General features: G+C 40.9%; 1 protein-coding gene across 3 annotated transcripts; it reads right to left on the minus strand.

Annotated features, from left to right (window-relative positions):
• Window positions 1-1,757: 1,757 nt before the first annotated feature.
• On the minus strand, window positions 1,758-18,212 carry LOC115105092 (cAMP-responsive element modulator-like). 3 transcript variants are annotated; one of them, XM_029626687.2, is made up of 7 exons: window positions 18,128-18,212; window positions 17,168-17,243; window positions 16,919-17,019; window positions 16,708-16,832; window positions 10,466-10,654; window positions 4,398-4,554; window positions 1,758-2,632 (listed from the first exon to the last, which is right to left on the minus strand). In XM_029626687.2, exons 2-7 carry the CDS (start codon window positions 17,231-17,233, stop codon window positions 2,485-2,487), a joined length of 786 nt encoding a protein of 261 aa, XP_029482547.1. In that variant the 5' UTR covers window positions 17,234-17,243; window positions 18,128-18,212; the 3' UTR covers window positions 1,758-2,484. The 3 variants fall into 3 exon arrangements, with proteins under 3 accessions (XP_029482547.1, XP_029482546.1, XP_029482548.1); XM_029626686.2 differs by lacking the exon at window positions 18,128-18,212 and adding an exon at window positions 17,691-18,120; XM_029626688.2 differs by lacking the exon at window positions 18,128-18,212 and adding an exon at window positions 17,691-18,120 and having other exon boundaries at window positions 2,542-3,046.
• Window positions 18,213-19,525: the final 1,313 nt, after the last annotated feature.

A 19,525-nucleotide genomic window follows, 5' to 3' on the forward strand; every position in this document is an offset into this window, starting at 1 on the left:
CATCAATACCGTGGCAGCCTTGAGGACTGTACAATCATAGTGTCTTATTCAAAGTACAGCACAGCATGTTCTGTAAAGAAAACCAAGCCAAGACTGACAATCAACAGAACAAGGTGATACATCTCCCACCCAAGTCAGTGGTACACATACAGTACACAGCTTGGCCCTTGGATAAGCGATTAAGTTGGCAAATGTTAAATAACCCGATTGATAGTGATGTGTCTGTGCCAGGCATTATAACAAGTAGTCCATGTTAGTTATCCAATAGCCTCATATGATGCTGAGATTAAATTGTAGCTAATTACTTGAACATAATTGAAAACTCTTACTTTTCAGGTACACAGTGCCTTCAGAAAGGATTCAGACCCCTTGACTTTTTCCACATTTTATTACGTTACAGCCTTATCCTAAAATTGATTGTGAAAAATGTTTCTCTCATCAATCTACACACAATACCCCATAATGAGAACACAAAAACTGTTTAAAAAAAACACATAAATAAACTGAAATATCACATTTTCATAAGTATTCAGACCCCTTAATCAGTAGTTTGTTGAAGCACCTTTGGCAGCGACTACAGTCTCGAGTCTTCTTGGGTTTGACGCTACAAGCTTGGCACACCTGTATTTGGGGAGTTTCTCCCATTCTTCTCTGCAGATCCTCTCAAGCTCTGTCAGGTTGGATGGGGCACGTTAATGCACAGCTATTTTCAGGTCTCTCCAGAGATGTTCCACCGGGCTCTGGCTGTGCCACTCAAGGACATTCAGACTTATCCCAAAGCCCCCGCGATGTCTTGGCTGTGTGCTTAGGGTCGTTGTCCTGTTGATAGGTGAACCTTCGCCGCAGTCTGAGGTCCTGAGCAGGTTTTCATCAAGGATCGCTCTGTACTTTGCTCCGTTCATCTTTGCCTCGATCCTGACTAGCAGTACCTGCCGCTGAAAAACATCTACACAGCATGATGCTGCCACCACCATGCTTCACCGTAGGGATGGTGCCAGGTTTCCTCCAGACATGACGCTTGGCATGTTTTGGTACCCTTTCGCAGATCTGTGCCTCGACACAATCCCGTCTCGGAGCTTTACGGACAATTCCTTCGACCTCATGGCTTGGTTTTTGCTGTGATATGCACTGTCAACTGTGGGACCTTATATAGACAGGTGTGTGCCTTTCCAAATCATGTCCAATCAATTGAATTTACCACAGGTGGACTCCAATCAAGTTGTAGAAACATCTCAAGGATGATCAATGGAAACAGGATGCACCTGAGCTCAACTTCGAGTCTCATAGCGAAGGGTCTGAATACTTATGCAAATAAGGTGTTTCAGTTTTTTTTTAAATTTACTAAAATTTCTAAAAACCCGTTTTCGCTTTGTCATTAAGGGGTCTTGTGTGTAGAATGCCGAGGACATTTTATTTAATCCATTTTAGAATAAGACTGTAACTTAACAACATTTGGAATATTCTAGGGGTCTGAATACTTTCTGAATGCACTGTATATGTATCAAATGTAATTAATCAAATGTATATTCACAGCTGGAGATTTGGTACAGGCAGGCATATTATGATGCATCTTTTGTAAGTAAGCAAATGTTTTCATTCATTGTAAAGTACCTGGGACAGGGAGCCCATTATTGCGTTAAAATGTTACTGCAACTAACATTAAAATGGTTACTTTGAGCAATATGAAAACTATTTCAAGGTCAGTTAAGTAAAATACAGAGAAATCACACCAAAAATGAGATTTTTAATGCTGTGTAAAACATTTTATTTGAGAATCAAATTGATATCAAAGCATTATAAGGAGTTTTTCACTTTTTGAACAATAGTGCAGATTAGAGAAATACATTCAAGAAGGGTCATGGGTTAATTTAGCTGAATTGTTTTAGACAAACTTTTAACAAAATTACAAACACATGAACTATGAACAAAAGCTCGGCAGGTTTGTGCTTTGTGACATCAGGGTATATATTCATTTACATTCAACCAATAAAAACGTCTCTTTACGAAGATTAAATACAGAAATGTAAAACAAAAAAGCAATGTGCATGAAGCATATAAGATTTCTAACAATAAAAAACAACTAAATAAATAGTAATGAAATAGTACAATAAACTTTTTGTATTTTTTATCCCTCTTATAGAACAGTAATATATGCTGGTTAGTTTCTTTGTAAAATGTCATTTAAGATAGAGCTCTCTATGCAAGCCCTAGTCTCTACAAAATAATGCCTATACATTGCTATATGTGCAGGCCTGAGACTCCACATGTCATTCAAGATAAACCTCTGGGAGCATTTTGTCTGATAAATCTTCAAATAACAGATCTTCAATGAGAATGTTTAAAACAATTTAAAAGCGAATGACATACAACCATATGGCATATTTATTGAAAATAAACACATTACTGTGCAATGTTATGTACAGTAGCTGGTTATGATAGGCATAAATAACATGTCTCTACAGGGTGTGTATGTACAGTATACTGTTACTGACTCGACTTAATTCCATACATTTCCTTAAAGTAGTTTAGCTCATCCACGAGCTTCTTGTTTTGGGCCTCCAGCATGGTGAGGCGAGTCTCCAGACAGCGAATATACTCTCTCTTCCTCCGCCGGCACTCTTTGGCTGCCTGCCTGCAACAAGGAAAAGCAACAGGGGCACCTCATAATACTCGCTGTACTCGCGCCACAACTGGCCAGATACTGTCAAATGTTGTATGACGACAGTACGGAACATGTCTTCTAAACAAGTGGATCGGGAAAAGAGGTGTTGTTTTTGTATTATTTTGGTGTGTGAGAGCAGATGCTGGACATCGAGTCAAAGCGGATTCTCCAGGATACCCTTCCAGTTATCTGTAAACTGTTACTGCGGCGCACACCCTCAAGCCATTAGCAGTCTGTGGTCATTCAACTTTGTGGCAATAGATGTCTTTAAGCGCTTTTAGTTCCTCAATGAGAGTCCTGTTTTGATTTTCGAGCACAGCCACCCGATTCTCAAGACATTTTACATATTCCTTCTTCTTTCGGCGACACTCGCGGGCAGCCTCCCTGGAAGCAACAACACACAGCCTCCGTAAAAAGACTGGTAGCTACAGACAAAGATACCAAGGCCATACGTCCATAACAAGAAAGGCTTCAAAGTTTCAGTCAAGACTGATAATGGTAACAAACTTAAGCAATAACACCACCAGAGTGACTAATTAGGCATTTTACAAAAATCAACATGCAGGAGACTACATTTGCCTGTGCAAAATCGTGACATAATAATACATGCAATTGCAGAGTGTAAATGTCAACAGAAAAGATAGTCTTTAGTGACAAACATTCAGGTGAAAGCACGACAAAGCACAAAAATGCACAATCATGTCCGTGTGTGTTTTGAGGCAAATGGTGGCACTCAAAAAAGGCAGCCCAAGAATGCAGTATACAGCACATGCATGTTAATTAGTAGCATTTATGAATGAAAAAATCGAGTTATTAGCATTTTTATGATTATCTGTTCCATCATGATTAGCCAACATTCTCATGCAGGACCCGCATCGATCAAAAGGCTGTTTAGTACCCACATGAAAAAAATACTATAGTGTATACCATGGAAAGAATACTATAGTATTCACTGTAGTGTTTTTGCAGACTTTACTGTAGTATTCACTGTAGTGTTTTTGGACTGTAGTATACTATAGTATTTATTGTAGTATTTTTGTGGACTGTAGTATTTAATGTATTTTTGGGGGACTGTAGTATAGTGTAGTATTTATTGTAGTGTTTTTGTGGACTGTAGTATTTAATGTATTTTTGGGGGACTGTAGTATAGTGTAGTATTTATTGTAGTGTTTTTGTGGACTGTAGTATTTAATGTATTTTTGGGGGACTGTAGTATAGTGTAGTATTTACTGTAGTGTTTTTGCGGACTCTAGCATACTGTAGCATTTACTTTAGTGTTTTTGTTTTATTATTTTTTACATAAACGTGTGGGACTTTCTCCTTGAGAAGAAATACTAAAAGGGTAAATGCTCCATAACCTGTAGGTAAGTAACCATAGGGAACACAATACATGGTCTATACTTGGCACGGGTGGCACAAATTAGAATATGGGGGAGGGGAATTGGCAGTGTACATGCAATTTAAATACTGTAGTTTAAAAAAGGTCTTGTTTTTGTGGACTGTAGTGTTTTTGCTGACATTTCTATATTATTTACTAGTGTTTTTTGTGTGGATAATACCATATTATTTACTATAGTATTCTACAGTATACTACAACAATCTATACTAAGTACTACACATGATCAAGGGATACTAGTGTGTGGTATAGTATTCTACAGTATACTACATAATTCTATAGTAAGTACTGTAGTATTCTATAGTAAACTGTAGTATTTTTTATGTGGGTGTAGACTACCTGTTCTTCATGAGGCGGAGTTGTCTCTTGCGTGTGGTCTCGTCAGCCACGTGCGGGGGGCTGTGCAGGGAGCCTGGGGAGCCAGCCATCACAACGCCCTGGGGCAGGCTGGAGGTGGGAGTGCAGATCTGGTAGCCTGACATGTCACCAGTGGAAGCTGACAGAAACACAGACATGGGGAACACTTCTTAGAGCACTACCATTTGTATTAGCTGCTAACTTGCTGAACAGAAGGCATCCACCGCCTTAAAAGTACAGAAAGGTAAGTTGTCTAATTCACTCACAGTGACTAAAAGGTATGGAAGAATACGTCGGTGGATTACGCAATAAGGTTCTGATGTCATCCAATTCCTATGGGTGTGAGTGGTGACGCGAGAGAGGATATGATCACTACACAGACAGGCTCTACAGAGAGCTGAACAAAATAAAATGCCTAGGAATTTTACTATTTGAATTTCAATTCAACATGATAGTTTCAATTTGTGCATAATTCCATCCAAAATCAGTCAGAGAACAAAGAACATTGTTTTGTAGAAGCAAACCATTTGATGAAGCACTGAGAGTGTTATTCCCATCTCTGTGTACAGTAGCCTACTTCTCCTTAAATAAACCTTCTCTGTGCCATGGGAGCTGCCTGCATATGATTGCATATGGTGATTAATTTGGTAACGTCTTGCTCTCGCAAAAGGAACGGCCTGTAATCACAGCATGACTGGGACTGACGTCAATGTCCATCTTATTTGCCGGTTAGCATTTACATTTCCCTGCTGGGGTCCTGTTCCAGGAAAACAAGTGACGTCAGCCACTGTGTGTGTGTGTGTGCTTTGAGTGGGCAGAGCATTGAAGCATTTCACAGAGAGGGAGAGAAGAGAGGGGAGGATGGACAGACAGAGCGCACAGGGAAACACTGAACATTTTCCAATCGTATTCAGCGTGTTGCAATCTGCTTTTTATTTCACAAGACTGATATTTCCTAGGCTGTTTTGCAGTTTTATAAAAGTCAAACCAAGACATTCAAGGATACTCATGTTAAATGACATGTAAATTCTAATGTATTTGCTTTGAGAAGAAAATAAATCCTAAGCAATACAACAACTGTGTCATATCTTAAAAAACCTCAGCTCTCTGGATATCAACACATTTTCAATACCTTTATTAAGTCATGGTGAGTTCAATACCTTTATAGAACATTTTCTTTCTATTTTATTAGCTAATGTCTGTAGACAACTGTGATATTATCATACAATAACAATCTTGTAGTTAATCATGAATCCAAAAAGCAGAGGCTACGCAGGCTGTAGAGTATTAGTGTCGCACAAAGGCAGAAGAGTTCCTCTACAGTTACCATTTTCTCTTCAACTTTCTCATGAAGCAAAAGATTAAAGTTAACATACCTGACTCAGTCTCATCCCCAGCAACAGCCATATCTGTTCTTAAGAGGTCCAAAAGAAACCTTTTATCTCAGCTCTCTAACAGAAATATCTCCAAAACCACCAGCTATGTGTGCAATCACAATTAAGGGCATTGACATCACTATGACATCATTTGCCTCCTGATGTCAATGATGACATGCATTGCTCTGAGTCCTCCCCCTACACTGGTATGTACCCCGTATTGCTTTTTTTCTTCTTTTTTTTTGGTCCGACAAAAGGTTTGAGTTGCTTCTCAAATGTCTTCATATTACCATGTTTTTCAAGATTATTTGTGCAGCTTTTTAAAACATTGGATTGGGTATTGAATGTGAGTTATATAATACACTAACATAAACAACTGACAAAAGCACATGACATCACTCTACTTATAACTACTTAAATACTTAATAAACTGCTGTAAACATAATTTCTGTACAATGTGATTTCTATGTAATTCTGACATTCCAGTTGAGTGACTTTTCTCACTTAATTTCAAGTGTCCAAGCTTGAATAATTTAATACATTTTAAAAGTGCTTTTCATTATACAGAATCATCTCTAAGTGCATAAAATCTTGATTTTTTTTTACCAAATAGAAAAAGAAATGGACACAACTAGACAGGGCAACTGACACAAATAACCCATCTCACACTATAAGAGACAAGGACACCAAGGAGCACAGCTATCAACAGAAAGCCTTCCTAAAAGAGAAAGGTCTTTAGGCCCGTTTTAAAAAGGAGCCCAGAGTCTGTTGTACTTTCAGGTGGTCCGGGAGTGCATTCCAGAGGTTTGGGGCGGTCGAGCAGAATGCCCGATCCCACAAGGAGCGGAACTTGGTCCTGGGGGGTGTGGGAGAGCAGAATATTGCTTGACCTGAGGGTGCGGGTGGGGTTATGGAGGGAGAAAAGTTATTTGAGATAAAAAGGGGCACTGCCATGAGTACAATGGAAAGACTGCAAGAGGGTTTTGAATTCAATCCGGGAATGAGACAGGGAGCCAGTGCAGAGATTCCAGGATGATGGTGATGTGACGGTGTTTCTGCACTCTCATCAAGATCCTGGCAGTGCTGTTCTGGATATATTGGCGCTTCTGGAGACTCCTGCCAGGGATCCTGATGAAGAGTACTTTGCAATAGTACAGCCTTGATGACTAATTTAAAGTTAGTTTTATATATATTTCCACACAATGAGGTTGGAATAATACTGTGAAAATTATGATAATGCCCTTTTTGGGGCGGCAGGTAGCCTCGTGGTTAGAGCGTTGAGCCGGTAACCGAAAGGTTGCTGGATCAAATCCCCGAGCTGACAAGGTAAAAAAAATCTGTCGTTCTGCCCCTGAACAAGGCAGTTAACATACTGTTCCCCGGAAGGCCGTCATTGTAAAATAAGAATTTGTTCTTCACTGACTTGCCTAGTTAAATAAAGGTTAAATTTCAAAAATGAAATAAAATTTGTGTAAGGGCTGTTTGAAAAGACTGCCTGAAATTTCTACCTGTTTTGGTAAGATGGCGTTTTGGCCTTCCATGTTGACATCACCATACGGAAAATTAGTCATTATGAAAGAGTTCCAAACCACTGACAATAACAGCTAATTTTCAGTTTTTCCTGAGGACAGGCTAGTGGTAATGGCTGGAGCGGAATAAGTGGAATGGTATCAAACACCTCAAACCCATAGTTTCCATGTGTTTGATGCCATTCCATTTAATCTGTTCCAGCCGTCCTCCCCTCAGCAGCCTCCATTGGACCCCTCCCAGACAGTCCTAGCACAATTCTGGCTTGAGAAGCCATTTCAATTCTTGCTAAGGTTCATAATTTTTTTAAATTGTTGATAATCACAGCAAGGTAATTAATTGCTAGAAATGATTTGATATAGAGATAGAAAACATCTGCGTTGGACCTTCAACAACAGCTGGTTAGTGTTTTCCCTGGAATGCTTTTGCAGTATGGGCAAGGGTCGTAGAGGCCTACAATTCTTTGGGGTTGCACGGCTGTGAGAGGGTCAGTTCCGGGGGCAAAAAAGTATTTAGTCAGCCACTAATTGTGCAAGTTCTCCCACTTAAAAATATGAGAGAGGCCTGTAATTTTCATCATAGGTACACAAACTATGACAGACAAAATTTGAAAACAAAATCCAGAAAATCACTTTGTAGGATTTTAAATTAATTTATTTGCAAATTATGGTGGAAAATAAGTATTTGGTCACGTACAAACAAGCAAGATTTCTGGCTCTCACAGACCTTCTTTAAGAGGCTCCTCTGTCCTCCACTCGTTACCTGTATTAATGGCACCTGTTTGAACTTGTTATCAGTATAAAAGACACCTGTCCACAACCTCAAACAGTCACACTCCAAACTCCACTATGGCCAAGACCAAAGAGCTGTCAAAGGACACCAGAAACAAAATTGTAGACCTGCACCAGGCTGGGAAGACTGGATCTGCAATAGGTAAGCAGCTTGGTTTGAAGAAATCAACTGTGGGAGCAATTATTAGGAAATGGAAGACATACAAGACCACCGATAATCTCCCTCGATCTGGGGCTCCACGCAAGATCTCACCCCGTGAGGTCAAAATGATCACAAGAACAGTGAGCAAAAATCCCAGAACCACACGGAGGGACCTAGTGAATTACCTGCAAAAAGCTGGGACCAAAGTAACAAAGCCTACCATCAGCAAGGGCAATGAAGATGAAACGTGGCTGGGTCTTTCAGCATGACAATGATCCCAAACACACCGCCCGGGCAACGAAGGAGTGGCTTCGTAATAAGCATTTCAAGGTCCTGGAGTGGCCTAGCCAGTCTCCAGATCTCAACCCCATAGAAAATCTTTGGAGGGAGTTGAAAGTCCGTGTTTCCCAGCAACAGCCCCAAAACATCACTGCTCTAGAGGAGATCTGCATGGAGGAATGGGCCAAAATACCAGCAACAGTGTGTGAAAACATTGTGAAGATTTACAGAAAATGTTTGACCTCTGTCTTGCCAACAAAGGGTATATAACAAAGTATTGAGATAAACTTTTGTTATTGACCAAATAATTATTTTCCACCATCATTTGCAAATAAATTCATTAAAAATCCTACAATGTGATTTTCTGGATTTTTTCTTCTAATTTTGTCTGTCATAGTTCAAGTGTACCTATGATAAATTACAGGCCTCTCTCATCTTTTTAAGTGGGAGAACTTGCACAATTGGTGGCTGACTAAATACTTTTTTGCCCCACTGTATGCTACCAGCTTATACGAAGTCACTTCTTCTAAACCTGTAAAGGGGACAACTTCTAAATGTTATGCAGCGAAACCAGCCAAATACACTTAGTGTACAAAACATTAAGAACACCTGCTCTTTCCATGACAGACTGACCAGGTGAAAGCTATGATCCCTAGGTGTCACTTGTTAAATCCACTTCAATCAGTGTAGATGAAGGGGAGACAGGTTAAATAATATTTTTTAAGCCTTGAGACATGGATTGTGTAAATATGTAAGTGCCTTTGAAAGGGGTATGGTGGAAGGGGCCAGGTGCACCGGTTTGCGTCAAGAAATGCTACACTGCTGGGTTTTAAACGCTCAACAGTTTCCCATGTTTATCAAAGGTGATGCACCACCCAAAGGACATCCAGCCAACTTGACAACTATGGGAAGCATTGGAGTCAACATGGGCCAGCATTCCTGTGGAACGCTTTTGACACCTTGTAAAGTCTGAGGGCCAAATGGTTGGGGTGCAACTCAATATTAGGAAGGTGTTCTTAATGTTTTGTACACTCGGTGTATATCCAAATCAAACTTTAGTAACCACATTGTGAGCCTGTTACAATACATCAACCATGACGAATTTCACGAATATCCACTTTGTTAGATTTGTTGAATGTCCGCCAATCCAGCGTCCTTCTATCCCCCACGATCTGCGTTCTATTGACCTCTTTAATGGCACCTACGCAGTCAATCCACAGCCTTAGACAAGTTGTAAATTAAACAAGTACTGATATTGTATCATACAACAGCACGCTCAGCTTACCAAGAAAACAGAAATGTATACATTTATAGTCTGTTGACATATATTTTAGAGGCTATTTATACAGAAAATTGGTATTACAACCCATATAAAATGTATTTATGATTATATGACAATATTTTAAAGTTGACAAAAATATTTATAATACACAATTTCTGATATATCACACCTTTGTTATATTTTTCTTGCATAAGTAAAATCAAGATTATGCCTCTAGTGCCATTCATTCCAATTATATAGACTGGTTTGGATTTCTCCATGACCAATATGGCTGCCATTTTCACCCCATTCTGGATCTTCGAAGGTTTATGACATAGCCCTTCTAGTAATTTAATAGGATTCTTTTTATCATTTTTATAAGCTGACCAACTAAATAGGTCAACTATTCTCCTATGGGGTTGTCTGATGATTTTGCTGTTGATTACTCGTATTGTTGGTTGAGAAAATAAAATGTGGACAACAATTTACGAAATATCGTTGTAGGCAAAATTCGCATAATCAATGGTACTGGGGCTCATCCCCACCGGTCTCTCGTTTGGATCATAGGTGCCGTTCTCAACCCAGGCGGGCTCCGGACCAATTTAACCCCTGCTAATAATCCATTCTAATCCAATTGATGGCAGACCTTGATGGTGAGGGTCTAGAGCATTTACCTTTTACCATCCCCTTGTTGCCTTGCATATAGAACTGCTGAGTGCCATCTCCTGACTGTTGGGAATACTGGACGATGGCTGCAGCAGACTGGGAGTTTCCAGAGTTGGACATGGTCAGAGGCTGCAAGGCCTGTAGTCCTCTAGGTAGAGCACTGGTCAGCTGGATGGCACCATCCTGAGTAAAAGCAACTGAGGACAACAAACGAATAGGGGTTAAATTGACCCAGGGCCTGCATTTACCCCATAGGTAATGATTGGCCCAATGGGGTAAATACAGATCGGCAACTATCTGCTTCAGCTTATTTATTCATAACCAGTGACTACGCTGCATCAGTTGGGCTACTAAAGGTGATCATGCTTATTGCTAAATAGCACACCTCCCTGATAATATGGACCAATATGTTATTGTGTATCTTTGTCCAAAACAGTTGTTGCGCAACCTCTAATATTAAGGAAGTCTCTAGGTTCTGGTCGCCCGAGTTAGAATACCTCATGATAAACTGTAGACCACACTATTTACCAAGAGTTTATCTATATTTTTCGTAGCTGTCTATTTACCACCACCTCTACTCTACATACGAGACGCATACAAAGCTCTCCCTCGCCCTCCATTTGAAAAATCGGACCATAACTCCATCCTCTTAATTCCTGTTTACAAGAAAAACTCAAACATGAAGTACCAGCGATGCAATCAATAGGTAAGTCTTCCGATGACGTTACAGGACTGTTTCACTTGCACAGGTTGGAATTTGTTCCGTGATTCATCCGATGGCATTGAGGATTTTCCGCATCAGTCACTGGCTTCATTACTAAAGCCCAGTTTCCACTGGCACTTAAAAGGAGGGCCAATTAGGGCCAAATTCGAGCTGGGTTGAGGAAAACCCGGGCCAGCGCAGCCTAGTTTCACAACTGGTGCCAGCTCAAATGGAATTCGGGCTGGTGACACCATTTCTATTGAACCACCAAGCTGATCACTGCTGGATGCTGACAAAGTTTAGCTAGCTCATCTGGACTTGTTGCTGTTAGTTAGCACAAGGACAAACAGTACTGCAGTAGTCAGACATGACACAAATTACCAACATAGCTGGATCCATTCATTTTTGCACTACACAATATAATTGTATGAGAACAGTCAGCCCTCGAATGCTAGCTACCTAACGTTAGCATGCAAATCAAAGTTGAAACAAGCTAGTTAGCTAACGTGAGCTAGCAGGAATTTTAGCTGGCCAGGTCATATTAAAAGCTAGGTAGCTACATCATACTGTCCTAAACCTGTCGTTTGGTTTGCTTGGTTAACTAGCTAGCTAATAGCCAATGCCATTGCAAGCAAGACAGAAATTAAGCTAGCTAGCTAGCCTGTTATGCTAGCGACAGCGCTAACCTTTTACCGACTTCAACGTACCAATGGAAACGGGGCTTGAATGCATGGACGACATAGTCCGCAAAGTGACCATACAAACATATCCTAACCAGAAGCCATGGATTACAGGCAACATCCACACTGAGCTAAAGACTAGAGCTGCCGCTTTCAAGGAGCAGAACACAAATCCAGACGCTTATAAGAAAATCCTGCTACGGTGTCCGACGAACCATCAAACAGGCAAAGTGTCAATACAGGACTTAGATCAGATACTACTCCACCAGCTCTGATGTTTGTCGGATATGGCAGGGCTTGCAAACTATCATGGATTACAAAAGGGAAACCCAGACACGAGCTGCCAAGTGATGCGAGCCTAACAGACTAGCTAAATGCCTTCTATACTTGCATCAAGGCAAGCAACACCGAAACATGCATGAGAGCACCAGCTGTTCCGGACAACTGTGTGATCACGCTCTCTGTAGCAGATTTGAGTAAGACCTTTAAAAACAGTTTAACATTCAGACAGATTACAAGGTCACGTACTCGGAGCATGTGATGACCCAACAACAAGTGTCTTCACTGACATTTTCAACCTCTCCCTGACCCATGTTTCAAGCAGACCACCATAGTCCCTGTGCCCAAGAAGGCCAAGGTAACCTGTCTAAATGACTAGGTTGTGTTATTATTGTGTAGCAATCACATCCGTAGCCATGAAATGCTTTGAAAGGCTGCACATCAAAACCATCATCGCAGACACTCTAGACCAGGGGTGTCAAACTCATTTCGCATCGTGGGCCACATACGGCCTAGGGAGATGTCAAGTGGGCCGGACCATTAAAATTATACCATACTCTGCTACACTGCTCCACGAAATTGAAAATTTATGGAGTTGTATGAACAGTAGAATTCCATCACACAACTTTTGTTTTGAAGCTGCTGACTAACATTAAAGTGCACATTTTTTAAATCACCACAGTAAGGATTCATCTTCACAGAGCTGTATTCTTTCAATGCAAACAGTATCTAAGGCAGCATTTTAAAGGTGTTAGTCTAGTCTGGACTTGTATTTGTTCCTGAAACTTGGCATCTTTTGGCCTGTACAAGTGCATCAACACCAGGTGTCATGTCCTGACTAGCTGTCACTTTCAGAATGTCATTTAAGTGCTTGTTTGTGAGCCTTGAACGCATTTTTGTTTTATTGATATTCATCATTCATTTGTTCACAAAGGTAGGTTGTCCCAAACATGCACAAAATTTTAGCAGCCAGGGCTGTTAATTTGGGGTACCCTGGTAGTAGATACTGATAAAATCTGTCCAGACCTACAGAGGCAAATTTGCCCTTCAAATCTGCATCACACTGCAAATCAATTATCTCTAGCTGAATTTCGACCGGCAGATCAGAAGCTTTAACTGTGAAAGGTGAGCGAAAAACTGAAAATTCTGTCTCAAGTTCACCAAATACCTGAAAACGTTTCTCAAACTCCCGCAGTAGTCCTGCAATTTTGTCTTTGTACCGTTTCATGTCCGCATCAGGTCTGGTCACACACACATCTCTCAGACAGGGGAAATGAGCAGGGTTGCCATTTGCCAGTTGCATCTCCCACAAAGTCAGCTTCAACTTAAATGCATGTATGTTGTCAGAAAACTGTGTGACAACTTTTTGCGGCCTTGCAACATTTTGTTCAGATTGTTCAAGTGTTCAGTAATATCAACCAAGAATGCAAGGTCCCGTAGCCATTCCTGAGATTGTAATTCCAACACCGGTTTTCCTTTTTCTCCATGAACTGTCCGATTTCCTCTCGTAGATCAAAGAAATGCCTCAGCACAGCGCCTCGGCTTAACCATCTCACTTCAGTGTGGTATGGCAGGCTGTGGGTAATGTTGCTGTCGCTGAGAAGTTTGTCAAACTGACGATGGTTCAGACCTCTGGACCGGATGAAATTTACAGTGCGAACAACCACCTCCATGACGTGGTCCATTTTCAGCGACTTGCAACACAATGCCTCCTGGTGCAAAATACAGTGAAATGTCCAGAAACGATCTCCTCCATTAAGGGCTTGTACTTTGTCTTTGAACTTTGTTGCGACACCTGCTTTCTTTCCGACCATGGATGGCGCGCCGTCTGTAGCCAGGCTGACAGCGCGGGACCAGTCCACTCCAACTCTGTCCAATGCAGCAACGACAGAGCCGAAAATGTCCTCGGCTGTTGTGGTGTCCATCATTGGCACCAACTCAAGAAACTCTTCAGTAACAGTCAATGTCTCATCAACTCCTCGAATAAATATGGCCAGTTGGGCCACGTCTGTGATGTCAGTGCTCGTCAATTGCCACGGAAAATGCAATAAATGACTTGACTCTCTGTTTCAATTGACTGTCTAAATCTGCCGATAGTTCAAATCCTCTCTGCTATAGTATTCCTCGTCAGGCTAATATTGGCAAAAGCTTGTCGCTTCTTGGGACATACAAGTTCAGCCGCCTTCATCATGCATCGTTTAACAAAGTCACCGTCGGAATACGGCTTCGATGCTAATGCTATTTCGCTAGCAATTAGGTAGCTGGCTTTTACCGCTGCTTCACTGACTTCTCGGCTCTGGATGAAAGTTGACTGCTGTTTCCTCAGACCCGCCAGCAATTCGTTAATCTTATCTCTTCTCAGTTGTCCTTGCAAGCCGTCATATTTTTCGCTGTGATGAGTCTCGTAGTGGCGTCGAATATTATATTCCTTCAATACCGAAACTTGTTGCAAACACACCAAGCACGAAGGTTTTCCGTGCATCTCTGTAAATAAATAGGACGTGGTCCATTTTTCTTTGAAAATTCTACACTCCTTATCTACTTTTCTCAGTTTGGATAACGACATTTTGGCTAATGAGGGTGTAGCGGAGAGGTAGAGACCAAGGTATTAACAACGTCGTAACAAGCAGCAGATGGCGCATTGATACCGTCTGCTGTTTTCAGTCTGTCTCAGTGATGCGGCTTGTCTTCTACTCTGATGGAAAGAGTGCGCCCCTTAGCGGATAATCCATGAATTGCAGCGAATTAAAAATATTAATTCCATGTCTTTTATGCATTTTTTCCACTTTCAAATTATCCTGCGGGCCTGATCGAACCTCCTTGGGGGCCGTATGTTTGACACCCCTGCTCTAGACCCACTCCAATTCACATACTGCCCCAACAGATCCACAGATGACACAATCTCTATTGCACTCTACACTACTCTTTCCCACCTGGACAAAATGAACACCTACGTGAGAATGCTGTTCATTGACTACAGCTCAGCATTCAACACTATAGTGCACTCCAAGCTCATCAATAAGCTACGCACCCTGGGATTAAACACCTCCCTCTGCAATTGGATACTGGACTTTGAAGGTCGCCTGCAGGTGGTGATTATAGGCAACAACACATCCACTACGCTGCCCCTCAACATGGGGTCCCTCAGGGGTGTGTGCTTAGCCCCCTCCCTATACTTCCTGTTCACCCACGACTACATGGCCGCACACAACTCCAACATCATCATTAACTTTGCTGACGACATGACGGTGGTAGGCCTGATCACCGATGACAATGAGACAGCCTACAGGGAGGAGGTCAGAGACCTGCCAGTGTGGTGCCAGGACAACAACCTCTCCCTTAACGTCAGCTGATTGTGGACTACAGGAAACGGAGGGCCGAGTTCGCCCCCATTCACATCGACAGGGCTATAGTTGAGACGGTCGAGAGCTTCAAGTTGTTCAGTTTCCATATCACTAAAGACCTATTATGGTCCAAACGGTACTGGACCACCAAGTCTGGGACCAAAAGGCTCCTGAACAGCTTCTACCTCAATGCCATAAGACTGCTGAACAGTTAATTAAACGACTACCCGGATTTTCTGCTTTTCACCCCCTTCCTACATGTACTTCAATCAATCACCTAATCAAACCTACATGTACATACAGTATTACCTTAATCATTCGGGTGGCAGGTAGCCTAGTGGTTAGAGTATTGGACTTGTAATGGAAAGGTTGCAAGATTGGATCCCTGAGCTGACAAGGTAAACATCTGTCGTTCTGCCCCTGAACAAGGCAGTTAACCCACTGTTCCTATGCAGTCATTGAAAATAAGAATTTGTTCTTAACGGACTTGCCTAGTTAAATAAAAAGGTACAAAAATATAAAATGTATCACCCCAACTCCTTGTACACTATTCTGGTACTCCTTGTCTATAGCCTCTTTATTGTGTTACTATTATAGTTTTATCCATTTGTTCATTTTCTTACTTTTAACTGCATTGTTGGGAATGTGCTCGTCGTAAGTAAGTAAGCATTTCACGGTAAAGTCTACACTTGTTTTATTTGGTGCATGTGACATTTCATTTGATATGGACCAATATGTTGCAGGACTTAATTATGGAAGGGGAAATTATATTTGTCAGCATATTATAATTTTTTCATTCATTTTGGAGTAGAATGTCATTTTAGAAAGTCACCAAAACTTCTACATTTAAATTTTTGGGGGCCTCATGACCTTTGCCACCACTGATAAATAAATCCAGGGGGAAAAATTAAACAATCATTGATTTGTTTTATTGTTAAAGCTTGGACACTTCAAATTAAGTGAAAACGTTATGCCTACGTGTTTAAAAATTAAAAGGCACTAGACAGGAATGTCATCATTTGAGCATTACCCAGACGTCCCATGCGATTTGGTTATGCAGAAATGGTGTAAACAGCTGCCAATTACATCAGTTTATTAATTAAGAGCGTGTAGTATGCGGTCTTGTCCTTTCACATAACCAAAACAACTATGGACTATCAGAGACTGAGATGTGTCAAATACATCTGGATTTTTAAATAAACATATTTATTTTTGAAACACATGTCCCTTCCAGTGAGACTTACTGAACTGGCCATGGTTTGTCTGATAAATAGAGGCTGGCATGCCGGGCCCTGGTGGGACACTGCAAGGCGCTACCTCTTCTTTTATCTCTTCAACTTTTGGACCTGCTGGATCTGAAGACACTTTTCTGGGGAGAAAAACACATTTGCAAAGATGACTGTGAAATAAATGTATTGCAGCTCTATTATTCTACACTTTAATTTAAAGTAATACCTGTATGCCTGTCTTCTGGAGGGAAGCTCTCTCCTGTTGTGTGCATTAGAAACATCTTCGTTTGAGTTTCTGTCCTCTGATTTTGCTCTCCTTGTTGCTACCTGGGAAATGAAATCTCCCATTAACAGTTGATCTGTCTGGCTTATATGCAAGGCAACAGCATCACAGTCATCTGGAGACTATGCTTAGGGATGATGGACATCTGCAGATCATAACACTTTGAGGAAGGTCTATCTCCATTTTAAATACCTGTGCTAGTGATGATAGCGAACCACCGCTGCCCTGCTCCTGCATTTGACAGGCATTGCTTGCCATGATAATCGTTCTATAAAGAACAAAAAGGTGGGAAAATGAATGATTGGCTAATTCACGTTAGTCGTCATACTACTACCTCTGCCAATTGCTAACGTTACTGTGTTGGAACAAAACCCTGTACTGTGCTACTGCACATCCTGGCTGTGGGTCACCAATACCAGAACACTGTGTGCCTAAGTGTAACTACATTACAAACTCTTGTCTTGACCGTGACTGGGTGCTAGCAAGGTTCACAATAGTCAACCATATTGTTTCCACTTTCAAGGTATCCTGTCCGTTTGCATGCTCAAGGTGGTGGCAGCTAAAGCTAGCAACCTAACGTTACAGTTAGGCCACTGGATGTTACATTGTTAGATTGGTACAGTCGCTAGCTAAGTAACAAGCTGAATAAGCAGTCGTTAGCTATTTACTAACTTAGCTAGCCGGGTAGTATCGTTTTTTTCTCTCGCTAACTTACCAATAGATAGCGAATGCAGCCACTGATTAACGTTAAATCACTGATTACGCCTCGAATGGACGGTCTGAGAACCAACGCACACGTAACACCACGTCAGCTTCGATGTAGCTGAAATCTGCGAGGAACTCAATGGCGTCCAAAAAGAATTTCGAAAAGTACTGCGAATATAAATTACTTTAGCTGGCTGTGAACTGAGTCTAGGTGCGTTGTTGGCTAATGTGTGGCTAAATACATCAAAATTAAGATCAACAAAAATCGCTATCGATTAGAGTTCAAAGGAAATTTTAACCGTATTTATTTAAAAATCATAATAGATCGTACGCTCGCGATGCGTATAATTTAAAGTGTTTTTGATTGGACAGAGCTAACTTTCTTCTTGGAACGTTGAACTGCTGCCGCCAAATCCCCATCCCAGTCAAAGTGCACACACGATCTACCCTTGTAACACCCATTCACATGGTCCAGATCTTGAGATTTGTCTGATCCGGAAGCCTCATCACCATTCGGGTCTGTCTGTGTTACTTTGTCCATAGCTACTGTAGCTAAACCTACTACTTGTAGCAGAGTATCGATCGAATAAAAGTGAGTAGCGAGCGACATCTGGTGGTTTTAGGTCAGTAAATCGACCCCTTTGGCTACAGACAGACTTCCCACCAACACAACACTACCAACTATTTGTATAAGTATCTATGAGAGATTGTTACATGAGATTACAATTTATATCTAACTTTGAAACTAAAGTATATATAATGTCATTCAGTCTAATTGTAATTGAATGTTGTTTATGTGCTTAGAGTACGTTATGTTAATTTTCAACATTTTGGGCAGACAGGTCCTAAATTGTAGATGCATCTCTGGATCTCCTTATTTAATAAAGATGTGCCTCTAGGCAAATACATTACAATGACACAGTGTAAAATCAAATATATGTGTATTTCGTGTAAATGTGATATGAATAGAACCTAAATAATGAATTAAGCAATGAATACAGTCACAGGTAAATGGCGCTGTTTCCGTGACACAGCACTGCCTCACGTTCCTTATTGCTTTTATAAAACTGTTACCAACATGTTAAAATAACAATGAATTACATATTTTCATTAAAAGTTATTTTGATGAGTCAATTCATACAATTTCATTATTTCACCAGAAAATATAGTCCGGACAAAAATCTGGTTGTTTGTTCTTTTGGTCATGTTACTACAGACGCGAAGGCAGTCATTAATTATTTTTGCTTCGTTGCTATGCAAAAGCTTTGTCACAGATAGAACAATGAGTCAGATATTTCAACGGATGTATATATGTGAAGCATCCGGTTGGCGTTTCCACTCACTATCAAATATGGTGATGAGAGGAAGCCCAGTGGCCGGCAGTGGGAGAAGATGGATTTTGGCCGACATTCTGCAAATTTTCTCATCGATGAAACATTTGATCTCCAATTTTCATGTTTCCAAAACCAGGATCTGTACCAAACAAAGTGGACTGCGTTTTGTAGACTTTACCCTTTGAAAAAGTTTCCAAAAAATTATGCAAATAAATGCTAGAACGAATCAATCTAACTAGCTCTGCCAACCTCCTTGCTTGTTCTGCCCACTATGATGAATTTGCTCCCATTGGAATCGGCAGGCTCTGGTCTATCATGGGTTAGTTGTCAAATTATTTAGACTGGTCGTCCATTCTAAACAAAATGGTTGCTATGCAGGCTGGATAAAGTTATAAAGTCACTCGCAAGCTAGTCACGTCAAACAATGAACCTGGAATGACAGTACACTAGCTACATTTTAGTTTGTTTTAGATTTTTTCTATTGACAATTACTTGGATATTTCCATGATAG

This window comes from Oncorhynchus nerka, linkage group LG22 (genome assembly GCF_034236695.1).
Source record: "Oncorhynchus nerka isolate Pitt River linkage group LG22, Oner_Uvic_2.0, whole genome shotgun sequence".
Lineage (NCBI taxonomy): Eukaryota > Metazoa > Chordata > Actinopteri > Salmoniformes > Salmonidae > Oncorhynchus > Oncorhynchus nerka.

Bases quoted from the DNA above. Each gene is read 5' to 3' on its own strand.
- LOC115105092 (XM_029626687.2), bottom strand. From the start codon at position 17,233: ATGGCAAGCAATGCCTGTCAAATGCAGGAGCAGGGCAGCGGTGGTTCG. The intron at 10,655-16,707 runs GTAAGTCTCACT...TGTTGTCCTCAG, and splicing joins GACAAACCATGGCCAGTTCA to TTGCTTTTACTCAGGATGGT. The intron at 2,633-4,397 runs GTAGTCTACACC...TCCTTGTTGCAG, and splicing joins CTCCGCCTCATGAAGAACAG to GCAGGCAGCCAAAGAGTGCC.